At 40.5% G+C, this 21449-nt stretch overlaps 1 protein-coding gene across 3 annotated transcripts in view; it reads right to left on the reverse strand.

The window, feature by feature from the left end:
• Window positions 1–2684: 2684 nt before the first annotated feature.
• pak1 (p21 protein (Cdc42/Rac)-activated kinase 1) overlaps window positions 2685–21449 on the reverse strand; it is a 52197-nt gene continuing 33432 nt past the window's right edge. For 2 of the 3 annotated variants that reach the window (XM_030398455.1, XM_030398466.1), the window contains 12 exons: window positions 21365–21402; window positions 18904–19017; window positions 16299–16533; window positions 13024–13047; window positions 12076–12139; window positions 11760–11808; window positions 10323–10435; window positions 8912–9029; window positions 7959–8058; window positions 6987–7183; window positions 6457–6594; window positions 2685–5368 (listed from right to left, as the gene is read on the reverse strand). In XM_030398455.1, the coding sequence (XP_030254315.1) occupies window positions 5282–5368; window positions 6457–6594; window positions 6987–7183; window positions 7959–8058; window positions 8912–9029; window positions 10323–10435; window positions 11760–11808; window positions 12076–12139; window positions 13024–13047; window positions 16299–16533; window positions 18904–19017; window positions 21365–21402 (1277 nt within the window). In that variant the 3' untranslated portion in view covers window positions 2685–5281. The remainder of the gene's footprint in view (window positions 5369–6456; window positions 6595–6986; window positions 7184–7958; window positions 8059–8911; window positions 9030–10322; window positions 10436–11759; window positions 11809–12075; window positions 12140–13023; window positions 13048–16298; window positions 16534–18903; window positions 19018–21364; window positions 21403–21449) is intronic. The other variant, XM_030398476.1, reaches the window with a different exon arrangement.

Here is a 21449-nt window from a genome sequence, read left to right on the forward strand (position 1 = left end):
TCCTCTCCCTCTGGTTTCACATCTCTTTTGTTGTCACTTCACACTCCTCTCTCTTCATTGTCTTGTTTTTCTTTCACTTTCACCCTCTCTGTGCTTGTTTGTCCTTGTCATTGATGCGTCACACTCTCCTCCTCCTCCTCCTCCTCCTCCTCCTCTCTGCCACCTCAGCACAATCCAGCCTCATTACTCTCCACACTGAAGACACACGAGCGTACGAGTGCGAGAGAGAGACCACATATTTAATGTACGAGGGGGAAAAGACTGAAGACAGAATTCATTAGAGGAGCAGAAAGAAGGGAAAGAAGCAGAAATCCTGCGTCACAGCTTCTGCAGGACAGAGCTGGTTAATGAGAGCTCCATCTGTTTATCATGCAAACAAAGATGGCAGCCACAGCACAGAATCTCTATCCTCGATTTAAACCAATATAAAGAAAACATTTTCAAGTAAGCGCACTGTAATAAGTAATTATATTAATGCAATCTTGGCCTGGATTAATGGCAGAACAATGGAAACACTCTATAACAACCATCATTAATTAAAGTATAGTTAAATTAACTGTAGGTGATGGTAATTCTACTTTTAACAACTGTTAATTGTAACGTTGTAATCCTCTTGGACAAAAATGCCAGAATGATGAGTCGATATTACCCTGAAAGGAATTCTACAATGTTTTATAAAATTTACTCATTTGTTTTCTGATTGAAAGTTACCTTAGATCAATATCAGTAACAGTAATACATCCATACGACTATACATTGTCTCAGATATCGTTATACCATGATAAGTGTTGTCTTTTCCTGGTTTTAAAGGCTGTAATCTTAAAGTGATTTCATTTTCTGAAAAAGACCCGGACTGTTCTACTTGTTCTAATACTCATTAAATCCACATTACTAGTGATTATTGATCAGAAATCTTTTGTGAAAATGTTTTGTGAAGGTAACAATCGATGTATTTGGTCAAAAGTACTGTGATATTTGACTTTGTCACCAATTCCATAGTTTTTATTAAGTGATTTTGAGGAGATCAAGATATATATCGAGTATATCGAGTTGAAGTCTAAAAATACTGTGTTATTATTTTTTTCTCTCGGTTCAAGTGAGATGAAAGAAGAAGAACAGGAGAGAGCTCAATACAATCATCTCATCATAGTGGTTTGACACAGTGTGTGTGTGTGTGTGTGTGTGTGTGTGTGTGTTCTGAAGGATTTAAGGAGGATTACTGCCACTGACAGACCGTCCACTTTACTGTCCAGATAGAGACATCAGGAGCCGGAGGGCTGAGATGAGGGAGAGCGGACGGGTGATGTCGGGTTGTGAATGATGATCACTGGATATAGGTTTCAACTAAACTGTGAATTTGAGTCACCGATCACGATAAATTTCACCTCTTATAACTAAAAAAGATGGAGACGGGACAAAGGGATCTGAAGATGAAAGAAAGCAGAAGATGAGAACAGATGAAAGAGGATACAGAGACATTTTACTTGTTTCATAAAATGTGTTTGTGCCTCAGTTTGCCCCGATTCACGACCTCTGACTCCGTCCACTAACACTGAATCCACTGCAGGCTTTTGGGGCCTGAGCACTGATTCACACGCTTCCTCGCCTCCACCACAAAACTCATTCCCTTTTAGCCTGCAGATGAAAGAGCAGCTTAGGAAGCAGTAATTACCACCTTTAATTAGAGAACGAAAAAATAGTAGGTGGGATCTAATTTCACAGCCATACGGGCGGCGGGAGGAAGGCTGCGGGCGGCCGTCAGAGCCAGACGGATTTAAGCTCATTTCTGCCCCAGACTCAGGCAAACAACAGCAAATTATATAAGTGACTCACAGAAAGGCTTGGAAGCTTCCAGGAGTATTAGGAAATCATGTTATAGAATTAAAAACCTCCGTTATTATTTAACAGCGGTCATTTGGTCCATTCGGCTTACAATGCCCTAAATGCTCATAGCCGTGGAAATAGTGACTGTGACACCTGCAAATGATGAAGTTCCTCTTTGATAAGATGATCACACTCGGACCTCAAAACTCAAAGCTGTAACTGGTCCTTCATGAACTTAGCAGTGGGTCACATCTCCTGTATCTAGACAAACGTCAGGGACAGTCAGACACTTTAACGAGAAAATGTTTTCCTTCTGAATGAAGTTGATAATATATAACATAATACTGAAATCTATATTTTTAAATTTTCTTATTTTACTTATGCATCTGATTGAAAGTGGCACAAGATCAATGTCAGTGACAGTTGTGGCTTCAGTCCAGATTTAACTTTGTTTCAGACAGACTGGATTTTGGACGGCCATCTGTGAGAAGAACAGATCCAATCTTGTCTTGTCCGTCCAAATGCAGCTTATTTCTTATTTCAAATAAAATCTGACAAGCTGCAAATTAGAGAAATTAAATAAGTCCTGACAGCCGAACCACAACAGTAAGGCTGCGAGACATAAAACCATAAACCACCCCTTGAAATGCAGAAGATCCATCTGAACCGTTAAATTCTGAAATAAGAGATTTGTGCAAAATTAAACGTCCATTTCAAATAAATATGGCAACATGTAACATGAGGCATTTTAATTTAACTGACTGTTTTTAAAGGGGAACATTGCATTTTATATTTAGGGTTGAAACCATATCTTACCCATGTTAGAACAGGTAAAGTTAAGAGAAAAAAAGCAGAGCAGATTTTCAGTTTTTGTACAGTTTTATTCTTCATTTTTCAGAGTTGTTTCAAAAAATCAGAATGACTTATAAACAGATAAATTATGGCTCTGATACACTGGGGAGTGAAGACTTCATCGACCATCCTGGACTGAACCAAGTCCCCTTTTAGACCTCGTCTGAATCCCCCTGAAGCTGCTCAGAGGACTGTGTCCTGGCTGCCGATGGTCACTTACAGTAACATGATTATCTTTTTATATTTTTACCAAAGTAGCTCTGTGTGGGGGGTTCAGACGAGGACACAGGAACACACCGTGGCAACAGTTTCAGGCAGTTTCAACAGTTTTTACAGCTGTGATCCTCCGTACTGCAGCCGGTGAGAACAGCTGTGAACCGTTCACACTGATTGTCGCAGGGTTCAAATCTGTAATTTCAATGTTCAGTGTGTTCTGCAGTGTTGCAACGATTACTTGACTACAAAAAAATAATCAATTAATAGTTTACTTCTCAGAGCAGACGTGCCAATCGTTCTGCTTCACTTCATATCATTATAAACTGAATATCTTTGAGTTTAGAGTGTCGGTTGCACAAAGATGAATCAATTAACAAAGAGAGTAAACAGCAGCTTAATCAATAATGACAATAATTGTTAGCTGCAGCCCAAAAAATATTCACTGGTGCCTCAAAATGTTGCCGTCAGACTGGTACTGAAGGAGTCTTGCACATTTGAAACAGTTTAAGGCCAGAGGTACATTAACACTACGTTAAAAAAACCATAAAAACAACTAAAAGCAGAAATCGAGTTGACTGTTTTGAATTGATGTTTTGGAAATGTTTGGTTGATATTTACATTGCAGGTTTCTTCATTTTAAGTTTAAATGCAGAGCGAGCAACCGTGGCTGTTGATGGAAACTTTGGCTCTTACTCAGTTACAGGAGTTTTGTTAACAACAAGAAAAAAATCCAAAACAAACACTCAAAATCTTTGTATCCAAATCAAAAACAGCTGATCAATTATAAAAAAAAACAGTGAGTCCGTTAACAAAGGCTGAAACATTGTTGTTGTGTTTTTTTTTTCTCTCTTTTCACGTAAAATATACACCTTATGTTCAGAGGAATCCCGGGGCGCCAACAGTCCACCAGCCGGAAAAAACAACAACATTGTACCATCGCAGCATTTATTTGTCTCATTCTTCTGAAAATAGGACTAAAGACACGGTCCTTCCTATCGTACACAAGCATCCTTCATGTATCGTCACTTCTGTGTTTCAGCATTATCACAACTCACTTATTATTTTTTTTCTCCACGTTAAACGTACCGTATAAAAAAGGTTGACATGCACATCCTCTCCCTCACAGTCTCAGCGTCGAGCCCGCAGACGGTGAAGACCCAGAGCCGCAGATGGATTCTGGGTAAAGCAGCCCATTTTTTTTCTTTTTATGTTTTAGCAAATCATAGATAAGTAGGTTTATAGCTTTGTACGTACCTTATCAACATCTCTACAAGTTCCATATTAATATGAGCTGACTGCGAGGTGATTATCAGCATTTATTCTGCCAATTAAGTTGGGAAAAACAATCTCTTTTCTCTTGGTTCACAGGTCTTCCTGGAAAGACATCGCAGACACGAAATGGCTGAAAATCTCCCAAACACGGTCCATCTACGGCTCTGGGCTCGTTTTTTCTTATCATAATTAATATTAATAATCTCTAACTCACAGCTCACACTGCAGACACGACAACGTACCAAACCTCACCTGCTCCGAGTCAAAAACTACAGAAGGTAACGCTACAATCAACATATCCCGACACCCCCCTGTGACCAAAACACACACACTCAAACACACAAACACACACACATTCAAACACAACAAGTTGATTTAAAAAAAACAAAAAAAAAACAGTGATAAACTGAAAATCAACAAATGCACTTTTTGATAGAGGATGATGAAATAAGTCAGACTGAAACCCACAGACGCATGACAGGAAGCTAGGACCTTAAGACACACACACACACACACACACACACACACACGCACACACACACACACACACACACACACACACACAGTCTGCAGCAGAGGGTGGTCCGGAGCTTTTACAGAAAAAAGATAGAAAACAAACAAGTTGATTTTAAAAAAAACAAACTCCCATGAGTCTTTGGGCTCCGTTGTATCACTCTCATCAGCTCATGTTAGTGATGACATCACTTGATCACAGATCGACAGATGATGTCATACAGTCAGCCCCTGATCTTCCTGTCTGAGTCCAGTGGAGTGTCGAAAAAGAAGTTACAGGGAGAAAACTGCCTTTCTTTCTCCCTGTGAGGGTGAGGGGGGGGTCAAGCATGGGGTCAGAGGTCACAGGGCGAAAGGGCAGGCAGTGGAGGATACAAAAATAAAGAAGAAATGAAAAAGAAGGAAGGGAGAGAAACATGTAGGCCCTTCAAAGGGTTTTATAACCCAGCCAGCAGCCATCACTGCCCTCCCATCTACTGGAAATAAAGCAAAAAAAGAGAAGAAAGAAAAGAGAGAGAGGATGGAGGGGATGGAAGAGAGAGAGAGGGAGGGAGAGAGAGAGAGAGAGAGAGACAGATTGACAGATAAAATAATGAGTGCAAAGCTAGCGGTTGTTCTTGGCAGCCTCCTTGGCAGCCACGATGAGAGGAGTCAGACTGGAGAGAGGCTTCGCCATCTTCAGGAACTGATGCTGAGAGACGAGAGGGAAGAGAGGAAGAGAGGAAGAGAGAAGAAGAGGGGAGAAGAGAGGAGAGAGAGAGGAGAAAGAGAGAAGTGGGGGTAAAGAAAGGAGGAAAGTGGAAAGCAGAGGAAGACAGGGGAGAAGGGGAAGAGAGGATTAGTGAGGAGAGAGAAGAAGAGTGGAGGGAGAGGTCCAGGGAGGAGAAGAGAAGATGGGGAAGGGAAATGAGGAAGAAGAGAAACAGGGAGGAGGAGAAAGGAAAGCAAAGGAAGTGTGGAGGAAGGAGTACAAGAAGGATTGAGGTGGAGGAAAGAAAGAAAAAAATGTTTAGTTTACTTTGCAGACCAAATATTAAATCAAACACTTCAATATACATTTGTGTTCATAATGTTTAATCCTGGAGTCCTACAACACATCACATGTGAAACTGACTAGTTTCTTCAGTCCATACACACAATTCACTCTCCGTGTTTGTGTGCACATTAATGGATGTGTAGAGTGTGCGAGTGTATATATTCATTATTATCATTATTGTGTAATAAACTTGTGTAAGCCTCACTGCAGAGGACTCTCTCACCACAGAGACACACTCATACAAAGCAGCCATTAAAGTCGATTACGTCTTAAACAAGTCTGTTTCACCTTGGAGCTCTGAGTCATCGCACAGTTACACAACTCATGTTGCTGCTCAGTTACACCTCCACCTCCATCCACCTCCACGTCTCTACACCCACACCGCTGCCCGTCTGTCTGTCTGTCTGTCTGTCTGTCTGTCTGTGAGAAGACAGCTGGACCTCAAAGAAACACCTAGCAGGGATTTCTCAGACCACCATCACCTCTAAAGTCCGCTCGAGACGGACTGAGTATTTTTTGTTTGTCGAGTGTGAATGGATTTTCCTATCATTTGTGTCGTCACAGACCAAAAACAATAAGAAGATCCAGTATAAAAATAAGAGACACACGATGTCATGAATAAAAAAAAATGTCTCTGTCTCTTTTTCTAGTGGTGAAATGCAACTCAGTTCAGTTCTAAAGTAGGTTTCTGAGGTACTTGAACTAGTACTTTCAGTGCATTGTATGCACACAGTGCACTGTACCTGCAGCAGCTCTTTAGCTGAGCCTCTTTTCTCCACGTCCATCTCCAGACATCTGTTCAGGAAGTCTCTGAACGTCGTCGTCAGTTTCTCCGGGTTCTGCAGCTCCGGCGTCCCGTTGGTTGCTATGAGATACAGCGCCTAGGCAACACACATGAGCAACAAGTTTGTCAACATCATATGAGGCCCATGTACAGTAAGTACTCAAACACATTCTCATCACCACTATGTGTAGTGGAGTTACTTTGGTGCCATCTAGTGGTGGTTTTCAGAATGACACTAAGGCAGCCATTCAGTGTTCAGGACTAAAGGTACTGTAGATATTTACAGAGAACCACTTCTATTATAATATGCACCAGTCCTAAAGATTCCCAATTCCTCCTTCTGTCTGTGGAAAAATACTTTTTAAGATGAACACCTCTATGCGTTTCCTTGCTTTTTCTTTTGTTGTCCACTGCTCTCAAAAATCTCATAAAAATGCTGTGCTCATCAGTTCTCTTTAGCCTTCAGTAACCACATTTGCAGAACCTCACCCTGAGAGGATTTTCATTCAGGTACGGCGGCTCCCCCTCCACCATCTCGATGGCCATGATGCCCAGGGACCAGATGTCCACTTTGGGTCCGTAGGCTTTACGGGTCACGACCTCTGGAGCCATCCAGTACGGAGTCCCGACCATGGTGCTGCGTTTACTCTGCTCTGGAGTGATCTGAGCGCAGAACCCAAAGTCAGCTGGGAGGAGGAGAGAGGACAGAGTGAGCCTGTGACCACAATGTTCAGATGAACACATTGATATAGTTTGAATCCTTGACATGATGTTTCACAATTCTACTGTAACAATATAAAGACTCATGTAAACTATAGAAAAGCTCCAGCCACCAAATATAACATTCAATCATCTACTGACAGTCAAAGATACATCTTAAACACATGTTGCATTATCCTCCAATGAACAACGCTGAAAAAACATCACAGTGGTTGAAGAGACTGAACTTCAATCCAGGTTCCAACAGTGTCAGAGCTCCCTCTGCTGGTCCAACAGCTACAGAGCAAGTAACCATACTATAGAAGAACTTTTAATAAAGTAGTTTTGTTCCGTTCCGTTTTCTTTTCTGCTTTCCATCAGGGTCGCGGGGAATAAAGTAGTGTTAAATCCAATTAAAGTGTTTTATAAAACCCAGAAATGAGTTAGCATTTCTCCTGGTCTGGTTCTCTCAAAGGTCAATCTTTACTTTTTGTATTTTTGGATAAATGCCTGAAATAAAGTCTTTGGTTAACAAACCTCAAGTTGTGCTCAAAGTAGCTAACAATTTGTGATGTTTATCTGTGAAGATTATCTTGCTGAACAACACGTGTAATATCTCACACTTCTGTTAGCCACAGAGCTTATTCAAATTCAATTAACATGGAAAAGGGAATCAGGGCGTTGCTAACTTCTAGGTTAGCCTACAAAAATACATCATCTCTGCAGCTCTCTACGACACAATGTCAACTGATGTGGACTGACTGAGTTTGACGGAGCCGTCCATGCCCAGCAGGATGTTGTCGCTCTTGATGTCTCGATGGATGACCTGGTTCGAGTGGAGGAACTCCAACGCCTGGAGACACTGGAGAAAGATAGAGACGACAAATTAATGACAGAGAGACAGTAAGACGGAGAGAGAAAATCCATTCTTCTTCACTTGGTCCAGCACATTGCACATCTTTATGACACCAGACACTGATGAACGTCTCCACATCCTGAATCAGACTGTTATAATCGCAAATCACAATTTTTTGTCGAGCTTTCTGCATTATGACAGGGACAAATCCACAAAATAATATTTTGGGCTCTTCTCTCTCTAAACTTAGACACGGACGTCTTCACACAATGCTTGGAAAAATGGGTGCAGTGTGAGAAAGCTTTGAGACCTGATATCATCACAATAATGTTCATTTTTTGTTATTTTTTGTCTCCTCACTGTATCCTCCTGCCTATCTTCTCAGTCTAACATGATTGCAACTGAATGAAGCCAAATTTTATCATCATTAGTTTTCACCTTTACCTCTTCCTCTCTGGATGTACAAGGTTATGATGCGTTTCCTGTTTCATAGATATACAATAAATAGACTGTGGCTCAATCCAAATGAACATGAGGCTTGAGTGACTATATATTTGGAGCAGGATACTCTCTTAATTCTTTTTTTATACTTCGCTCTGTAAACATACATTGGTCCCAGTGTGGTGGTCTTTACTGAGCAGAGCTGTTTCAGCTCTCCAAACATGAGATCAAGATGGGCCCTCAACACCACCAGCTCCTCTCAAACACCACCGGCTTCTTTAAAGCCAACAAACATAGTGTCTGTTCTTCTGGGACATCCCAAACTCTGAATAATCCATGAACCTTAAGAGATTATCCGGGTCCAGAGAGAGCCAGAGAGGCTGAGATGCTGTCGGAGTGAATGTTTCATGGCTCTTACCTCTCTGCACACAGCAGCTATCTGAGCTTCATCCATGCAGGTTTCTGTGACGACGTCAGTCAACGAACCTCCAGCCAGATACTCCATCACCACCCACAGCTCATCGCCCACCAGGTAACTATGGAAACAAGACATCAACATATGCAGGTGTTTATGTTAATGACAGGATTAGTATTTGAAAATCATTTTATCAGAAGTTAGAAGAGAGAAAATGTTTGAGAATCAGAGGGGACTGTCTACATTTTACTTAAATACAATATAATATATATATATATATATATATAATATTCAAACACAAGATTCCCCTTTTGAACGGCTACTCTGAAGTTATAATATATATTTCTGAATAAATATTTTTGAATATTTATAAATTTGTAATCTGAGCCAAGTTTATTATCATGATAATGAGTTGTAGTAGAGGTATGATTGGTAAAATATACTGATGGAGAAAACACTGTTATTATTCAGATTTAGTGCTTCATGGAGCACATTTATTCTCCATTTAACTGAGAGTAACTGATGATTTTGACAGCATTTAAAAGAATAAAAAGAGACAAAATGCATTCTTTTGTTGATCCTCTAAAATACACACGAACACAAACAAACACAAACACACACACACACACACACACACACACACACACACACACACACACACACACACACACACACACACACACACACACACACACACAGTAAATCAGAGACAGTGAAAATGTTGTTTCCATGGGGATGACAACTTTACAGTCTTGCATGTGCTCCACGATGTCTCTGAACACAAACAGGTAACTATGGAAACCAGACGCCCGCCCCCTCCTACATGTCCGGTGGGTTGGCATGGCAACAGCCACACTGAACTTGATGGCCTCTCACAGTGGTGGAGTCGTCACGTGTATCCAGGGAAAGTTTGGGAACTTCACATTTTGGCTCGTTCTACAGCAGATTGTGTTTTTATTTCACATTTCTGCTGCAGTCATTATTTATTTCAGTCAGCACAGCAACTTTAACAGAAGGATCCTCAGCCGAGTGTGAACCTGCCAGAACTAAATATAATCCGCAAACTTTTACAGCAGCAGCCTACAGGAAGGTTGTTTTTCTGCTGACAGAGCTGTTCAAATTTGTTCCCCGCCTGTGTATCCTGAGTACTGAAAAATACAAAGACCGGTCACCTGTCAACCAATCACTGTAGACATAGTGAGTAGGTTCACTCATGAAATACGATATCATCCATAGCAACAGGGTCAACCCCACCTCCTGAACATCTATTAAACATGACATTCCAACTTATTTGCTGAAAAACCAAAACATCTTTGGCGGCGTGAATTCCACTTTGATGTGTCCTAAAAGTGTGTGTGTGTGTGTGTGTGTGTGTGTGTGTGTGTGTGTGTGTGTGTGTGTGTGTGTGTCTAACCTGTCCAGATAGTTGACTATGTTCGGGTTCTTATTTTCCCTCATCACCAGAATCTCATTGATGATCAGCTCCTTCTTCGGCTGCTGCTGCAGGTTCATCTGTTTAATGGCGACCTGAGAAAAAATACATGAATTTGACTTTTCACAGCAGTTTGAACTCAGAAATCTCACAGAATTTAAAGAAAGAGAGGCTGGAGGTTTATCAGGAGAAAAAGATAATGTGACAGAGAATAAACTAAGACAAGAGGATGAAAAAGAAAAAGGTAAGAAAGTGAAGACAGACGACAGACAGGCAGACAGAGAAGTGGTGTGGAGGGGAAATATCTAAATCCAAAGGCCTGTAAAAGGTTGTTAGGCAGCGCAGCCAGACAGACATTCAAAACTGAGCCCACGGACTAATCCTCAGAGAGTGAAACTGAGGAGGATTAGCATGACAGGCGAGCTGAGCTCCTTTACAATTAACCTTGGAGTCAAAGCTATTGAAGACAGGCAGTAAATCTCAGTATGGAAACTCACTGTTCTCCTCCATCAAGTCTCTCGTCTTTACTTTATTTTACCTGAATAACGACTGACACCCTGGATGAACCCACCTTCCTCTAACTCTAGCATCTTTCCTAACCTCTCTTTGCTAAATGCATTCAGTATGAACTTTATTTCCCCCCACATTTGCAATTTAAACCATTTCTTCTTTCTTAGCTTGGGAAATTGATTTTTAATCGTCAGGATTTGACTTAATTTAACTTTAAACTTACTATTCTATTCTGGCCTTTCAGCTCACAGTCAAACAGGCAGAAAACTTTGTATAGATCTTCATCATCCAAGTGAACTTTATGTCTCCTCTACTTCCTCTTTGAAAGGTTTATAAGGAATCGACCTGAACATCCTGAGGTCAGAGTGTCCAAATCCTTGAATATAAGTAAAGAAGGGTTAGGGTGAAATGTTTTCTAATCTACTTCGTACACTTTATGGCATTTCAAACTTTAACCTGCTCCTTATTGTTAATGAGCGCCTGTCTTCAATGACCTTTAGATCTATATTTCTGTTGATCTGGGTCGGAGAGACGTCCAACATGGCGGCACTACAGACGTTAGCGCTGGCCTCATTGATAATGTTATGATTTGTTTTTAGATGGGAATATTTTAGACAGTTATTGGTGTCTCTGTTTCTCCTGTAAGTCTTGAATGTTGATTTTTTGGTATATTTATGTGTGAAAGGATGTGTTTTTTTGTGAATTATGTATTGGGTGGATTGGTCCTCAGACGATGAATCCTACTGACTTCATATATGTAACTATTATTCTCCAGTTTTACCAGCATGTCTTTTTAGATTAGCACTCCCTTTGTAACCAAGTGGTGAGGCTAGCTGTAAACTGAGGGTGGATAAAGAAGAGAGAAATACATGAAGAAGATAAATTTGGAGGATGATAAAGGAAACCTACCTCCTGTCCTGTAGCGATGTCGATAGCTGTGTACACAGTGCCAGACGCTCTGAAAACAGACAGCAGAGAGTTCCAGTTAAACTTTAAAAAGTATGTCATCGTGTCCCCGTTGGATGGAAACTTCTTTTGTTTCTTATTTGAGGTAAGACCAAAAGGTATGCACCATTTGCAGGTTTTAATACTCTTAATTGGTAGCGAAAAACTGTCACACAGCCGAAGTTACCATATGAATAACAATGTAAATATGACGAACAAGTGAAACGGAACTAGGACCAGTTTCAGGAGACTTGATATACATGATGGATTAATGACTCACCCCTGTCCGATCTTCTCAAAGCGTGTGTATTTCTTCTTGGGGTCTCCAACACTCACAATCGTCCCTGAGTTAAAGAAAGAACAAACAAAGCAAAAACTCATTGATTGATCAGAACAAACAGTAACGTGTATGGAGAGCAAGACAAATGAAATCCTGCCCTTTAACCCACATCTGGTTTTACAGTACCACTGAATCTGAATGGATAGAACAGTCAGCTGTCTTTCTATCCATCCAAATTCTGCTCTATGTTGATCACACTCAGGTCAATGCAGCATGCTGACTGGGAGAAAGAGCTGAGAGAAGAGAAGATGGAGAGAAGGAACGAGGGATGAATCTAAGAAAAAACAAAACATGTTGGAAAAAAAGGAAATGGAGATGAAAATAAAGTCATAAAAATGTATAATAACAGTCAGTTCTGGAAAGAAAAGAAAAACTGGCAGAGAACAGGGCCAGTAAGAAGGAATGAAAGAAACAAAATTAAATGATGGAGGGAAGGAAGGAAAGAGGAAAGTAGGAAGGAATTGAATGAAGTGAGTAAGGAAAGGAATCACAAAAGAAAGAAGGAGAAGAAAGAACAAAGTGAGGAGGGAAGGAATTGAGAAGAAAAAAGATAAAGAAATAATGACAAAAGGAAGGAAAAAAACAAGAAGGAAAGAACTGAACAAAGGAAAGAGAAAAGAACCAGTAACAGAAAGAAACAAAAACATGATGGAGAGAAAGAATCGCGGAGGAAAGAAGAGCTGCAGCAGCTCAGTCTGCAGTAACCAGAGTCCACAAGAGGAAAATGATCAGAGGACAAAACTTGGAGTCACTCTGTAACCGCAGGAGACTGGATGATGGAAAGAGAGAGGACGACCAATCAGACGTGAGGATTGGACAGTGGGGGCGGGGACAGAGGATATCGGGTCTGTCAATCAGAGAGACAGACAGGCAGTATCCTGGTCTTACCAGCAGAGGGAGATCTGAGCACATCTGGACAGGCGTGGGGCATGATTTAAAAAATATACAGGCTTTTATTCACCAGTTAGAAATAAACATCAACACATTTCATGAAGGGAGGAGATTTTATATAACGTGTATAATTTTTATAAAGACTTTTAACTATAGACACTTCTAAAGATACATTAACACCCTTCAATTATGGGAATTTATACTAAATTTGAGTTAATGGTAAAGCATCTGGAAATAGATTTTGAGACTGGTTGGTCTGAGTGACAATGAGGCAGATATTCTTCCACACAAAATCATTTTAATGATTTTCTCACTTCTCTTTATTTATAACTCCTTTTTCAACTACTGAGAAACTAAAAGTATTCACTTAACTCATATTAAACCTGTTGTCTTATTCATCATTATTTCAAAACTGTAAAATTAGGTCAATTACACTGCGGCACGTGGTGCAAAATTCTTTTAAAGGGAAGGTTCACCTAAAAATGAATATTCAGTCACTTTCTCCTTCCTCCATGCTGATAGAAAGCAGGATGAAGTTTTGTGGTCTACAAAACATTTCTGCAGCTTCACAGTGAAACAGCAGCAGCATTTTCCTAAACAACAGCAGTAGCTGGAGACTTGCTGCTCCACTCAGCTCACCCTCCATAATCCAAGTCTCAAGACGCCCTGAGATCCCAAATTGATTTGAAAAGATGATATTTACACCATCTGCCCGACGCCTCAAGCCTGTGCTCAGACTTCAGACAGGGGACCTAACACTTTCAGCTTAGCAGCTAACAGTGAAGATTTCAGCAAAAAAAGAAAAAATACCTTTAAACAACCTCCTCTGAATGTTTTGGATCTCTGGGCTTGGATTATGTGAGATAAACTGTATGGAGCGATCGTATTTGAAGTTTTAGCAACTCACCAGCTGCTTCAGTTGTTCAGCAGAACGCTGCAACGCTGTTTTTCTGTTAAACTCCAGAAATGTTTTGTGGACCATGAAACTTCATCTGACTTTCCATCAGAGTGGAGGGAGGAGATGATGACTGGATTTTAACTTTGAGAGAATTTCTTACTTGAACAACGTTAGTACATGATGTAAAAATCATAGATGTTCTAATAAAATTTGGGCTCTTTCAATGATTGTTTAAATAAGCAAGACATTGCTATGAAGTCACTTGAAAGTAAAAGAGTTTGTACAACAACAGGCTCTGGCTCAGTGATGTAACTCACAGCACATAAAAATAGAATACATATAATTAACAACGTTAACAACATTAAATTGAGGTAAAAATAATTTCTTCCACAGACGAAGCCTCTGTGTGTGAGGCTTGCTTGATTTGTCCATGATAACTGCTACAGTTAGTGGAGGAGCGCTTCGAGAGGAAAGCCTGTGGGTTTCTGTTCAACAAACCACAATGCAATTACTTTTATATCTGTGGTTCATTTCTGAGATCATCTTCATCGAGCATCTGTTAGCTGAGGCAGCATCAGTCAGCACAGCAGCCAGGCCGCCATGTTGAGAAACGTGACGGAACATTAACACTTCAATAAAGTTTCTAACAGGATCGTTTGAGCACAGCGAGACACTGCAGGCGGTTTCTTTTGTTAGAAGTGATAACGTTATGTAACATCTTTCACAGAGCCTCACGAAGTTTGGCAAACACTCCTCGCTGCAAAATCATTGTTTTCATCATGATGTGGAGGCCTGAAGTAAGAACAGGCACAGCATTATGTGGGTGGTTTATGCAATTTGCAAAATACTCAACAAACTATAAACCATCACAAAGAGGCTATTAAAAAGTTCGATCAAGAGTTGTCTTACTGTAAACAACTGTGTGCTCTGAGTTGTTTTTGTTAAAAATATTATAAAATACTGTTTTACTGTAAAAAATCTGGTTTGTGCTGAAATCACCACCGACCTTACTTGAGCTTAAAATAAATTCAAACTGTGAGTTTGCACATGAATGGAATGTGATAAAACAGCCTGTCAAATCTCAAAGTGCTAACGAGGCTAAAATTAGCGCCCGGAGACTCTGTCCTCAGTGAACTACAGCAGGTACGAACAGCAGCAGAGTATTTAATGTGCAGACACGGGACAACAATGACTGTTTATAGACAGAATAATTACAATACAATATTAACGCTCATATTATAAGATGAAGCCTGTGAAAGACTTGTATGTACAGGCACTGTCTTGTTAATACAAAATGTTAATGCATGTAATTGTCTTTGTACGATTGAAAGCACTTTGATCGTGACCCTGGTGGATTCCTAACTGGTCACAGCTCATTGGTTTTAATCTTCTCATCCCCTCATAAGGCTTTTAATATATCAGCTGAGCACTTTGGACTTTGACTTCAGTCTAACAGACGTTAGCTTCACCTTTAACCAGGTGAAGTCATTGGTTCTCTACAGCTGATAGTAATATTATTTCAAGGGATGAAACTGAGGTACACTTTCAGTTTGATCGTCCAGTTCAGAAGCAGGGTCGTTATTTCTCTCAGTTTTTTCCCTCTCCGCCCCGCCTACTTGCGTGCATCCAAAGTAAAACAAATCCAAACATCAGAGACAACACAACTAGCTTAGCATTAGCCTGCAGCTGCACTTTCAGACACTTCTCCTGCGTGCACACAGAGAATCAGCTGACTGGTGCTGGAGAAAACTCTGACAGCGTCTCAGATGTTGGGTTTATTTTCTTGTGCAGCGGTCTGTTATTGATTTGTTTGGAAAGAGGGTTTACTCAAGACAGATTTGAGAAACCGAACTTTGTAACAGGAGCATAACGCTGTAAGAAACAAACTGAAATTGAATTGTGGTTTTCGAGATTCATAATACGCCCAATTATTCATACAAATAAAATCCAAGCAGGGCTTCAGATTATCTTTTTTCTCTCTAAATTGTTGTCTGAAACCATAAATTGACGGGTGCCGATCATCAACATATACTGTCTGCATCTTTTAAGTGACACCAGTTTAGTGGATAAGTGTTTGTGTATTTGTGTGTGTCCTTGTCTGTCACACACATGTCCTCTATGTGGCCATTCATCTTCTTCCACACCAAAAGTGGAAAACCATTTCTCAGTGGAGCTTGTGTCAAAAGAACACACTGTGGACTGAGGTGTCCACATACTTTTGGCCATATAGTGTGGGTTGTTCCTTTGTTCAGCCAGTGTGTGTGTGTGTGTGTGTGTGTGATTGAGTTCACTTGATTCACTGTGTATAACAATGTGTATAATAATATAAAAAGTTTACTAAAACAATGTATTTGCATGTATAAACAAGTCTTACGTAGTTTCTCGAGGATCTCCTCATCTGACATCTTCTTCTTCCTGGTTTTGTCTTGGGGGCGGGGCACAGAAGGCCCGGGGGCGGGGCTCGCACTTGGAGGGCTGCTGGGAGCTCCTTCTGCAGGGGGGGCGGGGGTGACGGCAGCTGCAGCGGCTGTTGGAGGGGAGATGGGGGAGGTCGCAGCATCTTTGGTGGGAGGAGGAGGGAGGGGCTCGATCACTGAGCGAGTGTATATCTAAAAGAATGACAGCACAGTTTAAAACATTTATGACATCTTTAAAATATTCTTATATACCTCTTGTGCTTACTGTTAGGACATTTGGTCTTAAACCCTAAAGTTTATGTGTAGATAAATCAAAACTAAGTGCTCTAAGTGAGCTGTGAGACGTTTGAGTCCGCTTGAGTCTGCTCCGCATTCAGAGCGTCGGCATGAAAAGACGAATAACACCAGAGAGAGACCAGCTTGTGTGTGTGTGTGTGTGTGTGTGTGTGTGTGTGTGTGTGTGTGTGTGTGTGTGTGTGTGTGTGTCTGATCGTGGGAGCTCCAGTCAGGTGCACTAGACTCGTCACCATGGAAACGTTGGTGGCGCCATGGAAGCAGCCTCTCAACCGCCGACCTGTCTGACAGAGAGGCAACAATGTGTGTTTGTGTGTGTGTGTGTGAAAGTGAGCGTGTGAAAGAAAGAGCAAAGGACATAAAAAAGGAATTTGTGAAGTGTTAACGTGACAAACAGTGTGTGTGCATGTGTGTGTGTGTGCAAGGGATGAAGGCTATAAAGACAAAATACTCATTCCCGACTCGTCAAATAATATTTGACAAGTCTTACAACGTAGATCTTTAATGAAGGCAGGATTTACTGCGTGCACGTAGCAGCTCGGTGTGCCTAATATATTGGCAATTGAGTATAAATCAGTCTGTAAAGAAAAAAGTGCGTTTGTGTGTGTATCTGTGTCTGTATGTGTGTGTGTATGTATGGTGTGTGTGTGTGTGCAGTGCTGACCTGACCTAGCAGAAAACAGAAAGCTTCTTAGAAAACGTTCTAAATAAAAATCCTCTGCCTCCCTTGTGACTATCACACACACATATACACATGTACACACACACACACACACACACACACACACACACACACACACACGTCCCTGGGGTCTTATAATAGAGCTGAGGTGAGGCAGGACACAGGACCATTTAAAGATTAATGAGTGAGAGAAATCTAATGAACGAGTACTACCTGGACAGTAAGTGACTTATCTCTTAAGTGCAGACAGGGACAGAGCTGATGTAAACAGAACTTCACTGTGTGTGTGTGTGTGTGTGTGTGTGTGTGTGTGTGTGTGTGTGTGTGTGTGTGTGTGTGTGTGTGTGAAGCTGGAAGGATGTTCACTCCACTCTGTTTGACCTAATAAGTTTAGGCTGACAGACCAGTCTTTTCATGTGTACCTGATTGAATACCTGTGACATGTCTAATGTAATGACTACTTGTTATACATTAAATCATAGTATTTATATACTGCACATAATTTAATAAACGTTCGTTTGACGAGTTGCACATGTGGAGCGATTCAGTGTTTGCGGTGTCGGTGTCCAGCAGTGACCTTTCTTGCATCATTCCACCTCTCCAGTCATTTCCTGGCTTCTCTCTAGTCACATTTTTTACAATTATTGAGATAAACATTAATCACAAACATGGACAAGCTAATGATGAGCAGGATGCTTTTACAGTAAGAAATCTGTAGAGAGCTTCTGGCTCTGATTTTGTTTCAGGGTTCTCTTTCATTCTTCCATAAATATTAGCATTATTATTGCCTACCTGTCCCTTTAGTACACCTTGTCTCAGTTTTTAAGAGTAAATAACTTTAAGTGTCGACAAATCATCCATGAGACTTGTTGAAGTCAACACACTTTAATTTTCCTCTAAAATGTGTTCTTGTTAGTTGTTCCATTTAAAGAGGAGCTTGTCCACACAATGATGTATCGACGTCTTGGACTCAGATTAAGTAATAAGGAACAACCAATACAAATATTGATTATTAGTAAACAATGAGAACAATAAATACTATAAATCCGCAGTAAAAATGAAAATCTTAGTGTCAAAATCCAGAATACTTAATGTACTTCCACTCCAGTAGATTTTGATGGGTAATACTCTGTAATACTTTTTACTTCGCTACATTTATAATGTAATTAAAAGTATAAGTTACTTTTCAGATTGAGATTTTTAATAGGCATACTTACTAAATGAACATATTTTATCGGAAATCTGCCAAAAAAAAACAACCAGCATGCTGATAATCAGAAATGCTAAATATCGTATGTGATAATCGATCCCTACATACTAAGTTGTAGGTGGCTGTAGTGTCTGTGTGTACGTACAGTCTGTGTGTGTGTGTGTGTGTGTGTGTGTGTGTGTGTGTGTGTTTGTGTGTGTGTGTGTGTGTGAGGCGGACATCTGGGCCAATCCTCACTACTTCAAAGTAAGTGAAGGTTAAGATTATGTCAAATTAGTTTCAGGTGAGTTAAGAGAGGGCTGGACTACATGAGCGTTTGGTTGAGGTTGTATCATATCAATGTGGGCCGTAAGTATATATATTAACGTGTCCTTACTGATTTGGTGTGCTCTGGTCGGGGGGCGATCACCGGCGGCGGCTCAGCCTCATCTTCATCCTCGTCCTCGGATACGGTTTCTATGGCAGGCGTCTCCGACACGGCCTTGGAGCTCTGCGTGATGTCACATGGGGAGAGAGGGCGGGGCTTCAGAGACATCATCGTCACATGAGCCAACAGCGATACCAGACCCATCATTGCTTCCTACTGTTACTGCCACTTCCTCTACTGCTTCGTCATCTCATCCTGCAGAGAAGTCCTCCAGCTCATCTCCCGCTCTTCTTCTCTGCTCCTTTTTCTCTCAGTTTAACCTTCTTCTTCTCTGACTTTCCACCCTGTTTTCCTTCCCTTCTCTCGCCATCACTGTTGATGTCTGAGAGCTCTGGTCATGTCTGGCTTCTGATGCCACTAGTCACACATCCTCCTCTCCATCCCTCTCTTTTTCTTTCCTCTATCTCTCTCTGATAGTCTGACGCTCGGCTGGTGGCCAAGCTGCAGAGACACGGAGACGGTGAAAGGAGGAAAAGATGCTGAATCACAATGCAGAGAGAGAGAGAGACAGACAGAGAGAGAGAGAGAGAGAGACAGACAGAGAGAGAGAGAGAGAGAGAGAGAGAGAGAGAGAGAGAGAGGGAGAGAGAGGGAGAGAGAGAGGGAGAGAGAGAGGGAGAGAGAGAGAGAGAGAGAGAGAGAGAGAGAGAGAGAGAGAGCATCTCTAGGAGTTGCATCATCATCACTTCCTCTTCCCTTCTACTCTTTATTCTCACCTTTGTGGGTTTTTTTAAAGGCACCTTTCAAACAACAGATGCACTGCTGTGAAGAAGCGTCTTCATTTATTTCAGGATGAACAACAACGAGTTTGGAGATGTGTTGGAAACGTGTTGGTCGATCAAAATGCGTAAACTCACACTTGTCAGAATACCTGTGTTCTTTTAAGAGGAGATATTACAGGTGAATAGAATAAAAAGTATAACTAATAGATATCCCCATGAATTCCTTCCAGATGATTGCTTACTTTAAGACAGTTATTTTTTGTCATACAAGTTTTCTGATATTGTACGTCTAAATGTGCAAGTGATGCATTATCTAGTTAGAGATGCAGCCATGTGCATTAATGTCCAGAACAGAAATGTAAATACTGGCTACAGCCAGGTTTAAAATACGTGTTTCTTTTTGTTGACATATAAGTGTCAAAGGTTTTTCCTGAGGGAATTCTGGATTTCTCTTTTGATCACTCCATAAATTAAAAAATACTTTCAACAGCCATAAAAGAAATCTATTTTTGCCACGTAGTGAAGTATAATATGTTCTGTAAATCAGTTTATGAATGATATAGGAACAAATCACTCTGCAAAAAACCTTCAGAATATAAGTAAAAATAACTGGTAATGTGTTAGTTAATAGGTGATAAGACCCTTGTAAGAAACATTAATATCATTAAGACGAAATAACTTAATAACAGCACAGTAAATATAGTCATTAATACATTTTATGAAATTATAAGTATTTAAAAGAAACACTAGCCTGCGTAAGAACATTAATATAATGTAATATTTAAAAATAAATACGTGCATAATAACCCTAAAAAGGCCTTATTTTTGCTTTATATTCAGTAGATGCATAAAATAAAGTTAACTGTTAATAACGGCATAATTAACTGCTAAAAAAGTGTATAATTAAGTATGTATCAATTTATTAATTATTTGTTAAGCAACCAAAAAAGGCTTTGTAAAGATTTAACTCATATCAGTATTAATTGATATATATATGAAGGAAAATCACAACGTCTTCAGCCTCCCCCGCTTCTCTTCCTGCTCTCTGTCCCCCTCTCCTCAGACACTACATCTCCTCTGGTGCTCTCGGTCTGTCTTGTCAAACGGTAGATTAAACTTCATCTCCAGCTCTCCTTCTTATAATCTCCTCATCGTCTCACTCTGCAGCTCTTCCTCCTTACTTTATTAATCCTTTCAGTCCTTGTTACCCTGACAGACTACAGACAGGCTCCATTTCCCTTCAACATGCTCTCCTCCAACATTTCTACTTGACCTTGTTTATCCTTAAACTACTCAAACTTTCCTCCGCTCTGACAGTAAACTGAATATCTTTAGGTTGTGGAATGACTGAAGTATGTTTTCCAACATTTTCTGACCTTTTACAGATCAGATGTATGTAAAAACCTCTGAGTTACCACAGCCTGTGTGTCCACTGAATATGACGTCACTGTCAACGTACAATGTTAGGCTGAGTGACTGAAGAATGACATCGTGGTAATTCAGTTGGATTTTTGAGATGGATATCGAGAACCTGAGAATTTCCTGTAATTAAAAATATTGCAACAGAAGCTTCTGAAGTATTTTGGTATCAGTATGTTCACTGATGTGTGATCACTCCCACTGATGGTTGACTTGTATGAGGGACATGAGACACATTCTGTGTTTGTGTTGACACAATGCTTGCTTACCGTTGTGGTGGAGGAGATGAAGGCATCTGAGTTCTTATCTGCAGGGAAAAACACAATTAGAAATTAAAAAAAACAAGAGGAAGGA

This window comes from Sparus aurata, chromosome 2 (assembly GCF_900880675.1).
Source record: "Sparus aurata chromosome 2, fSpaAur1.1, whole genome shotgun sequence".
Classification (NCBI taxonomy): domain Eukaryota; kingdom Metazoa; phylum Chordata; class Actinopteri; order Spariformes; family Sparidae; genus Sparus; species Sparus aurata.